A 12,229-nucleotide genomic window follows, 5' to 3' on the forward strand; every position below is an offset into this window, starting at 1 on the left:
TCCTTTTCATCTCAATGTTATGAAAGAATAGATTCTTGGGTTACCTCATCTCAATTTCATAACATCTGGTAACCAAGTATTTTTTTAAAAAAATTTTGAGGGAACAAATGCCTCAATACTCAATTCCTCCTCCCTTCCAATTATTTCCAAGGTATTATTTAGGTGAATTTATATTAACTGCCTGGTAGGTCTCATAACTGTCATTAATTGCTATCCTTTCTGATTGGACTTAGATTTATTCATGTGTATGAGTGTTTTGCAGACATGGATGTCTGTGTGGTATGTGTGTCCCTGGTGTTTGAGGAGGTAAGAAGAAAGCACTGGATTCCTGAAACTGGAATTATGAAGTTATGATCGACCATGTGGGTTCAGGCCCTCTGCAAAAACAAGGCTCTTACCCACTGAACCATCTCTCCAGCCCCTAATCTTTTAGATTTCAACAATCTTTTGTTAAGCTCTAGCAATGTAAAACTCGGCTACCACAATCCTGAGTTATACAAAGTCCCTAGTCTGCAATGCAATCTTTTAAGTACAAAACAAGCCCTGCTTGCATTTCCTCGGAGACTCACCAAACAGCTCTGGGAAAAAGTTTACATTAAATTGTTTCCTGGGGGGAACATATTTCCTCTTAGAAACCCCCTTTCCAAGAATACTACTTGATCCAGCTTCCATTAAGTTAACATTATAAAATGCTGAAATGTATATTTTGGCTACTTTATTTTTTGAGACAAGGTTTCTCTGTGTAGTTCTGGCTGACCTGGAACTCTCTCTGAAGACCAGGCTGTCCTGGAACCCAGCAATCAGGCAGCTTCTGCCTCCTGAGTGCTGGGATTAAAGGTGTGTGCCATCACACCCAGTCATATTTTAGTTATTTTAAATATTTTCCCCTTCTATGTTCAACTTTCTGATAATAAACATCATCTTTTACTCAAATATGAGTTAAACTAATTGTAATGGATATTACAAGAGAAGATTCTTACGTTTCTTAATAAATAAGCCGTCTTAGTAAACGTTTAGCATTTTCTAGAATTAGGCACTATACCATATATAAAGTGATGAAGAGCACTAAGTGCCTAAACAAAAAGTATGTGCCACTAAGTTCTGGTGTGAGGATGTCTCCCCTGCAACTCCCCTTAAGAAATAAAGAGCACCTTGCTATGCACATTTACAATATTCATAGAGTATATTTGTGTAAAAGTAATCGCAGGGAAGGAGAACAATTCTTATCTATTCATTACCATCATCACAAATGGGTTTAAACATGTCTACCTCTCCCATTTGAAAACATTTTCAGTTTGAAATAACAGTACTTTTCTCATGGTGGCTGTATAAAGCTAGGAGCGCTAATTATTTCCAAGCACATAAAGTAGTTTTATATTAAGATACAGACCTAAAGAAGTAAATTTAATTTTCTAAATAGTTTCATTTGGTTTACACAGCAGCACAGCTCAGAAACCCGTCTGGTACCAAGCGGGCAGCGGGCAGCGGGCCGCCTACAGCCATCTGCCTCGTACCGGGGAATCTGTGGGATAAGCGGCGGCTCCCGGGACTCGGCTGTCACTCGAGGGGCTACAGCGGGGGACACAGTATGGCCGGGGCACGTCACCTCCTGGAAGGGCCCTGCATCTAGACATCACACTCACGGTCCGAGCAGAGACAGAGCCCCACGCTGGGCCTGCGGGGCCGCGAGGGCGTGGGGGGACGGGCGCGGGGCCGAGGACGCGACCTCGGGGCCCGCTCGGGGAAACCGCTGTCGTGCGCCGCCCGACCCAGGCCCGCAGGCCCAGGCCGCGGTTTTCCCAGCCCCGCCGCCGTTGCCAAGGCGACCGCCGCCGAAGATTCCCGCGCCGGGCTCCGCCCCCCGGCCAATCGGACCGGCGCTCGCCCGAGCCCACATTCTCTTTGTTCCGCAGCCATTTCAGGCCCCGGACGGGAGGCAGCGCCGCTTCGGCAGAAGGCCCGAGCACCGGAGGCCTCTGGGATGGTGTGGGACCGGGTAGGTGGCGTGAGGGTGCGTGGCCGGGGCGGAGGGGCGGAAGCGGCCGAGCGGGCTCCCACCCGCTACCGTGCCGAGGGGGACGAAGCTCGGCTGCCGGCTCTCCAGGACCCGGCCCGGCCGTTTGGAGCCCGCCGGCGACGGCGCGGTTCTAAGCCCAACAGCTGCCGCCCCGGGCGCCCTGCGGGACCGGGGCGGGGCGGGTGGCGCCCCAGGGCGTGGGAGGTCGGTCCTGGGGCGGGAAGGCGGCTGTCGGGCCGCACCGGGCTAGGACCCGAGGTCGCCGGTCTTTGTCCCGGAGTTCACACACCTCGATTTCTGCAACCAGCTGATCCGCCTCCCCCGAGGGCCTGCTGGCCTCGCGACGTGTTTTCATCATTTTAATGTTTATAACTACGGGTTTTGCTTAGGTTTGTGGGGCTTGCACATCTGACCGTGTCCTGTCCGTACAAGGCACGGGGGAACGGCCGCCGAGGAACAGACCCGCCACCACAATTAAACTGGTTTTAGAAAGGCTTTCTTCCCCCTCCTTAAAAATGATCTCGCGTTGTTTAATTTTTTTTCTTCAAATCACGTGGGCCTTGCAGGGATTGTTTACAGTTTCACTTTGTCATGCCAGTCGCAAATCAGCTGTAACTGTAGAAACGAATTTGGAGGCCGTCCACTAATTGGGAAGGTTGTCTGAAGAAGCTTAGTTTGTCCCTGCTGTAAAACAGGAATGGCTTCAGTGAGTATGTGAGCAGTGCTTGGCCCCCTAAAGAAAAGATGCTTGTTAAGTGCAACATGTTTGATGAAATCAGTATTCGGAACTGACTTGTCCGGAATATGCTCATTCATATGTGTTCATCTTTACCAAAAGGGCCTGCTGGGTTTGAAGGAAGTCTCCCTATCGAATTTTTTCCTTTAAGAGTGATAAGAAAATATACTTAATGAGGTAGTGGAGGATTTGGGTTTTGGGGAAGGGTTATGATTTCTACCGGCTCCCTTATCCTGCGTCCCAGTTATTCGAGAGAATGGCTGACCCGGCTGAAAACTTGGAACTGCCAAGAGAAAATAGTAGTTTAGAGGTGCGGGTTTCTTTGAAAATCTTTGACACTTGGGTGTGGGGGGAACGTGGCTTGGCAGTACTGTTTTTACTTGAGTCGATATAAACCCATTGGGGTCTGTTTCATTTTCCTCTTCTGAAAAGTGGCCTCCACCTTCCATGAGCCTTCATGTGCTCCATCGTCACCCCAGTTAGGATACTGAATTCCTCCCATTGAAAGACTATCACAAATATTTTTTGTACTTCTGTCTCCATCCCTAAAAGCCTTTTGTCATTCCATAATAGGAGTAGAATACATTTTGGGATAAAAAAATGTTATCCTTGCTGTGACAATTTTCACTATCAATATTTGTTCGTTGTTTTCATGACTGATTTTTCTCTTATATAATGTTAAAGTGCTTGTGTGCATTCAGTTTTTTTTTTTTTTACTGAATGAATTGTGTTGAGATGTGAACAAGCTTTATTCAGAGGAATTTCTTTATTTGTTAACCATATTGGGTTTTGCAAACATTTTTTTAGGAAAAGAAATCAGGTTTTAAGGAAACCAAATCAAGTTACATATGAAGTAAATTAAAGCAGTATAAACAGAAGACAGGTGTGCACGGCAGCGGGGACTGTGTTTCTTTGCCAGGTATGAAGAATGTGGCACACAGGGTGTGGCGGCGCTCGCCTTTAATCCCAGCACCCAGAAGGCAGAGGCAGTGGACTGTTCAGTTCTAGGATAGCCTGGTCTACAGAGCCAGTTCCAGGAACTGGCAGGGGCTGCACAGAGAAGCCCTGTCTCAAAAACAAACAAACAAACAAACAAACAAAAAAGTAGCAGAAAGACTCTCCCCTCCTCCCTCCGCCCCTCTCACCCCTCCCCACACTGACTTACATTGCAAAGGTGGAGAAAGCTGGACTAGAGTGAGCAACTGAGAGGTTTTCACATTCACAGAGGACAATGCCCCTTCAGAAAGGGAGGGGTTGGAGTGAGTGAAATTTCATGGAAGATGAGGTCCTGCTGGGCTCGTGTTAGTAAGGGTTTAGCAGGTGAGAAGATGTATTAAAGGTGGAACAGGTGGTTGTGAGAGGGGGCCGTTTGTGGTGAAGTAGGTAGAGGTTCATGAAGAGAGGTTGGAGAAGTGAGTTTGATTGGCTGGCTCTGGCACTTCTAGAGTGTTCTTGGAAGTCCTATCAGTTAGTGTAATAAAGCTCTTAGGCGTCTCTGGGGTCAAATGAAATATTGAAACAGGAAATGAGGATGGAGATTTATCTTGGAATTTTTTGTTTTGTTACGTGTTTTTGTCTGTCTTTTGAGACAGGGTCCCACTGTGCAACATTGGCAGTCCTAGAATTCACTTTGTAGACCAGGCTGGCCTCAAACCATAGAGATCTACCTACCTCTGTTCTCACCTCCCATCCCGAGTGCTGGGATTAAGCATACTCCACCACATGTGGCTGCCTTCGAATTTTTCTAAGATAAATTCCATACCAGAAGGGTGGCCACATCTTATTTCCAAAGGACAATGGCAGTGGAACTGTTTGAGCTCCACGTGGAAAGGAAATGTTGCTGCTGCTGTGGAGACCATGCAATTGGAACCGACGGGTGCCTTTCCATTGGTTTTCTTCATGATATAAAATAGAGCTGTCCCGCCAGGTGGTGGTAGTGCACGCCTTTAATTCCAGCACTTAGGAAGCAGAGGCAGAAGGATCTCCGTGAGTTTGAGACTAGCTTGGTCTACAGAGTGAGTTTCAGGACAGGCTTCAGAGCTACATGGACAAACCCTGTCTCAAAAACCAAAAACAAAAAGATAGAGCTGTCCTGTGTGGTATGGATGTCAGGAGCAGACACTTGAAGCCAGGCTCTTTGTAATTCTCAGCGTAACTAAAGGCAGGTTATAGTGCTTGAGTTTTTGTCTGATTATGTTCTGAGAGCATCTTCTGAGTCAGTACAGTATGTCTTCTAACCTGGCCTACATGTTGTGAATGCTCCATACATCACTACTGTTCTCATTGTTGGTGATTATTTTAGAAAACTAAGAAAACCACCAATCTCAGGACCATATAATGATTTCTATAAGCCCTTTGGTGTATTTCCTTCCAATACGAGTTTTTGTTTTCCTACAGTTTTATTAATAAGTAATTTTCTGCTTTTTTCTTAAAAACCTGATATAAACATTTAAGTTGTTTAGTTATTTTGTCTTTTTTTATGACTATAATATTTGTGTGAATTTCTCCTAAGAGTTTCTAATTTCTTGTAGCTGTATAAGAACCCTTGCAATGAACATCTCTGTGCATAGAATTGTTACTGCATCTCTGACTCATTGTGATACTGAGTATCTTCCCAAATTCTGGATCCATATTGCCAAGCTGCTTTTGCTTCAGGCAAGTGTTTTCATGGTAGTGTTCTGAGAAAGGGTCCATCTCTGTAGCTCTGGCCATACTGAAACTCTGTAAATCAGACTGGCTTCAAACTCACAGAGATCTGCCTGCCTCTGCTTTCTGAGTGCTGGGATTAATGGTATGGGCCACTGTACCCGGCTTCTGGTGGTGTTTTGATTATATTGTTGTGGCTGTTGTTTGTGTGAGTGCTGGGGATTGAATTGATGACCTCATGCAGGCTACACGGGTTGTAAAAGGACTAAGTTACACAGGCTGGCCTTGAACTCACGTGGTCCGTGGTCCGTGCAGTCCTCCATCTTAATCCTTTTCCTTAGCATATGCTTATAAGCCTCTACTACTGGGCCTGCTGGCTTGTTTGTTTTGTTTTGAGACAGTTTTTCTGTGTTGCTCTGGTTTCGTCTCTGTTTCTATCCTTCTGGCACCATCATGGAGATAATAATGTCCACTACTATGCTAGGCTTGCTTAAGGGAATGTAATAATGTTCCTAAAATAAATAGACGCAAAATAACATTAATGTAGCTACGGATGTGAGATGAAGGCAAAGAAAGACTGAATTGATACATTTTCCCTTTGTACTATGTCAGGAGTTATCTGTAGACATCTGGTACGTAGTATTTCTTTAACATAATTCTCAGCATCATAGTCCTGTTTTATACATGGAAATTACTTCCCTTTAATTGATGGGAGGAGATGACTATACATTTTGCACAAGGGCTACGTGTGCAAGCCTGACTCTGAATCTACGTCTGTCTAAGTAAAAGATGATATTTGTATATTTCTATGTAGCACATATTTTCAAAATGTGCCTATAAACCATAGGCCACTCTGTTAAAATAGTGAACAAAATTAAACCAGACAGAGATTAACTTTCCACATTTTAGAAAATGAAAAAATAATCTTTACCTGGATGAAGTGTAATTTCACATATAGATATAGAGATAGGTATGTAGATAGATAGGGAGAAATCTGAATTCTAAAATGAAGGCAGCAAGCATATGTGGACTCAGCATTCTTAGTAATGCTCTCAAACAAATGAGAAAGGGGAAAAACCAAAGAAATCACAAATTTGATTAAATTTAGTGACTAAGAGAAGTTTAAAGGCCCATTAAGTAATTGAATTGAAAAATACACTTGATGAAGCCCATTACTGGTGAAATAAATGAAAAGTCTTAATGGAAAAATAAGCCAGAAAGACTAGAGCTGTTTAACATAAACAGAATAGAAGATGTTATGCAGAAAGGGAACAAAAACACACACGCATGCATCTTTACAAGCGATTGGAACATTAGTAAAATAGTGACACTGCATCCCCTTAATTCTAGGTGCACAAATCACTCCCGCTGACACAGGTCCTTTCTATCACTTTTGATTTACTAACAAAAGAAATATAGAGAATTCCAAACTTATGTAGCATTTATGCAAACAAATGCTTAGTAATAGATGGTGCCAACCAAATCTAAAAAAATGGACGTAAATTTACAGAACCACATCATTTATGTTTCCATTAGCAGTTAACATTTTTTGAGGAAATAGCTGAGCTGAGGAGATGGTTCAGTTGGTCAGGTGTTTGCCACGAAAGTAGAGGGCCTGGGCTTTGATCCCTAGAACACATGTAAAGCTGGGTATGGTAGCCTGCATCTGTAATCACTTGTTCTACAGAGAGATGAAGACATATGTGGAGACTATCCAGAAGCTTGTGGGCTAGCCTGCTGTACTTGGGGGACTGTCCAGAAGCTTGTGGGCTAGCCTACTGTACTCAGCAATGAGCAAGGTAGAAAGGGAGGACTGACACACAAGGGTGTCCTCTGATCTCCACATCTGTCCCACTCCAATATTTAAAAAGAGAAGGGGAAAATATTATAAACTAAAAATAAACTGTTTTGACCTAGAACATAGGAGAACACGCAAGTTTTGGGAGTCTATTGGTTAATACAGTAAGCCCCTAGAGGTAGGTTCCCTCAGCTGAAGAGAACTGTACCACTGCTGGGTTCTAGGATTGACTGTTGTATGTAAACAGGCATGCCATAGCACAGTTATAGGGTTGCAGGTTTTATGACGTAAGCCTGTGTTGACCTCAGGGAGGACTAGAAGTAGAGTCCATGAAGGAAATAGAGACTGGCCTGAGCATTTGGGAAGTAGAAACCTATTTCATGGAATACTCAAGAGGTAAGAACCTGCCATGTTCTTGGACCACTGAGCAGGTCAGGGACCTAAATGGCCTAAGGTCAGGTCCATACTTTTTCTGTACGCGGTAGATAATATTTTCTCCTCTGTGGTCCATACCAGCCTTGGCATTGTCGTGCAGAACAGTTTCAGACAGTGAACCTCCTAACTAGTGTGGCCAGATTTGCCTCAAGGGTTTTCACTGGACAACCTGGTCCAATTGGACCAAGGTCTTAAATTACCCTAGAATGAATGATTGAAATTTTGAAATGAAAATGCTCATTACTTGTGTAAATCATCAAGAATGGGATGTTTTTTAAAAATAATTATGAAATACATAAAAAAGAAAACAATTTCTTCCTTTTTCTTTTCCTCTCCTCTCTCTTCATCCTGTGCCACCATACCTGGCACAACTCAGTTTTTTAAATGAGGAAATTGTCAGAAGAGGAAGTACGGCTAGTCAGTGATGATGGCGCTGTGTCACTAAAAGGGACATGGGCAGTAAAGTGTAAAGTCCCCTTCGTACTGGCCACAGTTTAGAAACAAGCACACAGAATCTATTGAAGGGGTCTGGCAGAATTCACACACTGCTAAATCAGCACAGGTATTTTATTTATTTGTTTACTTATTTTTAGGCAGGGTCTCATTGTGGAACCCAGGCCCAGGCTTCAAACTCATCCACGTGCCAGAGTACTGGGATTAAAGGTGTGTGTGCAACCACACCCAAACCAGGAATTTTAAAGTAAAGCCATTTTTGCCCTAGTAGCTTCCATTTTAACTGGTGGGTAGAAGGTGCCAGAAGGTCTTTGTAGTAACTGCAGAGCCTCCAGGTTCCTTGTCAGCCTTTGTCTTCTGCATTCCATTCCTAGGATTTGTAAAGTGGCTGTTTACGGTCTCTTCCCCACCTGCCTCACCTTAACTCCTCTCACCCTTGTATCGTACCTTCTGGGATTTACTGACCATCTACCAAAAAAAGAAAAGTTATAGCATATTCCTATTTTTAAGGGTTATTATTTTATGTATATGAGCGTTTTGCTTGCCTGTATGTGTGTACACTGCACATGCCTCCATGAGAAAGAAGAGGACATCAGATTCCTGGAACTGGAGTTAGAGGTCCTTGTGAGTGACCGCGTATGTGCTGAGAACTGAAACTGGGGCCTCTGCAAGAGCAGCCAGTGCTCCTAACACCTGAGCCGTCTCCCGCGCTCCCCTCTCAAAATATTCTTTTTTGTTTTTGGGGTTTTTTTTTTGTTTTGTTTTTGTTTTTTGAGACAGGGTTTCTCTGTGGTTTTGGAGCCTGTCCTGGAACTAGCTCTTGTCAAAATATTCTTTTGAAAATTTTCTTAGACTTATATATGAATGTGTTGCCTGCATGTAAGTGCATGCCTGAGAATAGACTAACAGAAGGTTGTGAGCCTCCATGTGGGTGCTATTACCAGTTTGCCCCTCTGACATTCTACTAGATTGTTCTGTTGTTTTCCTCTGGTGTGCTGGGGAGTGGGCCCAGCCTTTCAATTGCTCTGTTCCTTTCCCGGCCTCTTTTAAAATACATAGCTATAGGAATCCGAGAATGTGTAAATTCCCAGTAAAATAGCTAAGTGAACAGCCGGCTTGCAGTGGTTCAAAACTGTCGATAGGATAATTGTTCATCAATGAACTATACTGTATTTATCAATCTGTATACAATGACTGGGGAAGCTAAGGCATACTTTGAATGATTTGCTTTCATTATTTCTACATATTTAGATGCACAGAAAAGAACTTTATAAAGATAATACAAAAGCACATCCCAGAGTACTTCTAGGAAGGGAACCAGGATTACGAAGTTTTAGGGAGCTTGAATTTCATATTGTCTGCTTTTCCTGACAATGAAGAGTCATATTAATTTTTTGCTGAGCGGTGGTGGCACACACCTTTAATCCCAGCACTTGGGAGTTAAAGGCAGGCAGCTCTCTTATGAGTTTGAGGCCAGCCTGGTCTACAGAGCAAGTTTCAGGATAGCTAGAGCAATTACACAGAGAAACCCTGCCTCAAAAAAAAAAAAAAAAAAAAAAAGAGAGAGAGAGAGAGAGAGTCATATTACTTTTTCATCCCAGGCTTTTTTAATGAAGTAAAAGGGAAATAATGAAATAGATACTTTAAAAAAAGAAGAAACAGTAAGAAGAAATAGATTAAGAGGCTGGAGAGGAGAGCCGAGGACATTGCCTTTTTTAAATGTCAGAGTGGTCAGAAATCTGATCAAGGGTAGGAGGAGCCAGTGTGAAGATTTTAGGAGAAAAGTTGCAAAAGTGAAGGCCAGTAGGTAGGGATAAGTTGAACATGGCAGGGGAACCACAAGAAAACAGATGTTGCTAAAACATGACAAACAAGGTGGCTGTATGTAGTGCACTTGAAGAGGTACTGGCCCAAATTAGGTACTAACTTTGAGGACTGTGGTAGGAGGATAAACCCATCCACAATTAATCCCAGGCTTTACCAGGTCATCTTTGCTGGTTTATTTCAAGCAGCTACATGGGGGCAAAATGGAGGCCTGGACTTAGTTGTAGCAGGTCATGTTTTCAGAAAGCACAGTCTCTGGACCTCCCTGGGGGAGAACTGGGCAGTCTGATTCCAAGCACATTTGAAGGTATATTCGGATAGCACTGGGGGGATTTTAGATGTGGAACAAACAGAAAATCAAGGATGACCTTTTAATATTTTGATCTGAACAACTGGGTGAAAATTACTGACATTTAGTGATAACAGGCGGGGGTGGGAGTAGATTTGAAAGGACTGGAGAAGTAAATCAAGAGTTCTTCTTCAGTCTGGTTTGAAGTGATAGGTCTCATAGGCAGATGGCAAGATCCAAACCATCGGAGCTACAAGACTGTCCAAAAACAGATAAGAGACCCCTCTCTCACCCAGCTGTGTCTGAGATGTCTGTCTAACAGACATTTTGTGTCTTACACTGGATGTTTGAGTCTAGAATTCAGGATGCTATCTAATGGTACAGACCATATGGAATTGTGGACATGGAGAAAAGAAGACAACCTAACATGTTAGGGATAGTGAGTCATCAAAGGAGACTAACAGGGCCACCGGCAAGGTCAAAGGGAAATATTGACTGAGGTTTTTGTCTCACATTGGGTACCATTTGTTGACTGAGGTTTTTGTCCTGTTCAGGTTCCACAGTCGTTAAGTCTCAAATCACACAGAGGTCTATATTAATTATAAACTGATTGGCCTGTTAGCTCAGGCTTTTCTCTCTTTTTGGTTTTTTTAAGACAGGGTTTCTCTGTGGCTTTGGGGCCTGTCCTGGAACTAGCTCTTGTAGACCAGGCTGGCCTCAAACTCACAGAGATCTGCCTGCCTCTGCCTCCTGAGTGCTGGGATTAAAGGCGTATGCCACCACCACCCAGCTTTTTACTAACTCTTAAAACTTACATTAGCCCATAATTCTTGTCTGTGTTAGCCATGTGGCTTGGTACCTTTTTTGGCGAGGCAGTCACATCTTGCTTGCTCTGTGTCTGGCCTCCTCTCTCTCCCTGTGATAACTATGGACTGACTTTTTTCCTCTTCCCAGAATTCTTCTGTTCTCATTGTCCTGCCTCTACTTTCTGCCTGGTCACCCCACCTGACTACTGGTTAATCAGCATTTTATTAAAATACAATTGACAGGGTACAGACCATTGTCCCACAGCAGGGAAACCATGGGGATGTGGTGCCACAACTAAGGGAGAATGTGGTCACCTCTGTTCAGCACTGTGCTAGAAGGGAGGCCAGGAAATCAACAAGGAATTTTGTCTCAATGAAGTGGAGTAAAGAAGGGAGAATTGCAAACAGAATTTTCTGTCCTGCCCAGTCCTGCTGTTGTTTAGTCCCAAAGAAACACACAGGCTTATATTAATTATAAACTGTTTGGCCTGCTAGCTCAGGCTTATTACTAGCTAGCTCTTACAACTTAAATTAACCCATAATTCGTATCTGTGTTTAGCCATGTGGCTTGGTACCTTTTCTCAGGAAGGCATTCTCATCATGCTTCCTCAGTGTCTGGCTGGTGGCTGACTCTCTGCCTTTCCTCTTCCTAGGATTCTCCTAGTCTGCTCGCCCTACCTATACTTCCTGCCTGGCTACTGGCCAATCAGTGTTTTATTAAACCAATGTGAGTGATAAATCTTTACAGGGTACAAGAATATTGTCTTACAGCAGTGGGCAGCAACTAGGTCATCTTGGAGCATTTCTACAAATAGAGGGGAGTAAGAAAATTGGGTATGAGTAAGGGTGGGCAGTGTTTCTGTAGTCATTTGATACTACATGAAGGAATTTTAAATGCACAGACAAGTGGTTGCTTAGTCCAGTAATATCCTGTACACTAGTTGTGTTCAGTATACAGTTCAGGCCTTTGCGTTCTATCTGATTGCTAACACTGTTTTAGACAAGAAGAGTCTTTTTTTCCTCTCTCTCTCTCTCTCTCTCTCTCTCTCTCTCTCTCTCTCTCTCTCTCTCTCTCTCTCTTGTTTTAAGACAGAACTCGGGAGGCAGAGGCAGAAAGATCTCTGAGTTCAAAGCCAGCCTGGTCTATAGAGCTAGTTTCAGGATAGCCAGAGCTACACAAAGAAGCTCTGTCTCAAAAGAACAAAAGGAGAGAAACAGACAGACA

The 12,229-nt window shown here is 43.6% G+C and overlaps 1 protein-coding gene across 1 annotated transcript in view; it reads left to right on the plus strand.

Moving 5' to 3' along the window:
- The first annotated feature begins 1,868 nt into the window (after positions 1 to 1,868).
- Positions 1,869 to 12,229, plus strand: part of Tnpo1 (transportin 1) — an 84,353-nt gene continuing 73,992 nt past the window's right edge. Inside the window, exon 1 of the mRNA XM_075976233.1 lies at positions 1,869 to 1,996. Coding sequence (XP_075832348.1) covers positions 1,982 to 1,996 — 15 coding nt within the window. The 5' untranslated portion in view covers positions 1,869 to 1,981. The remainder of the gene's footprint in view (positions 1,997 to 12,229) is intronic.

This window comes from Microtus pennsylvanicus, chromosome 6 (genome assembly GCF_037038515.1).
Source record: "Microtus pennsylvanicus isolate mMicPen1 chromosome 6, mMicPen1.hap1, whole genome shotgun sequence".
NCBI classification, from domain to species: Eukaryota; Metazoa; Chordata; class Mammalia; order Rodentia; family Cricetidae; genus Microtus; species Microtus pennsylvanicus.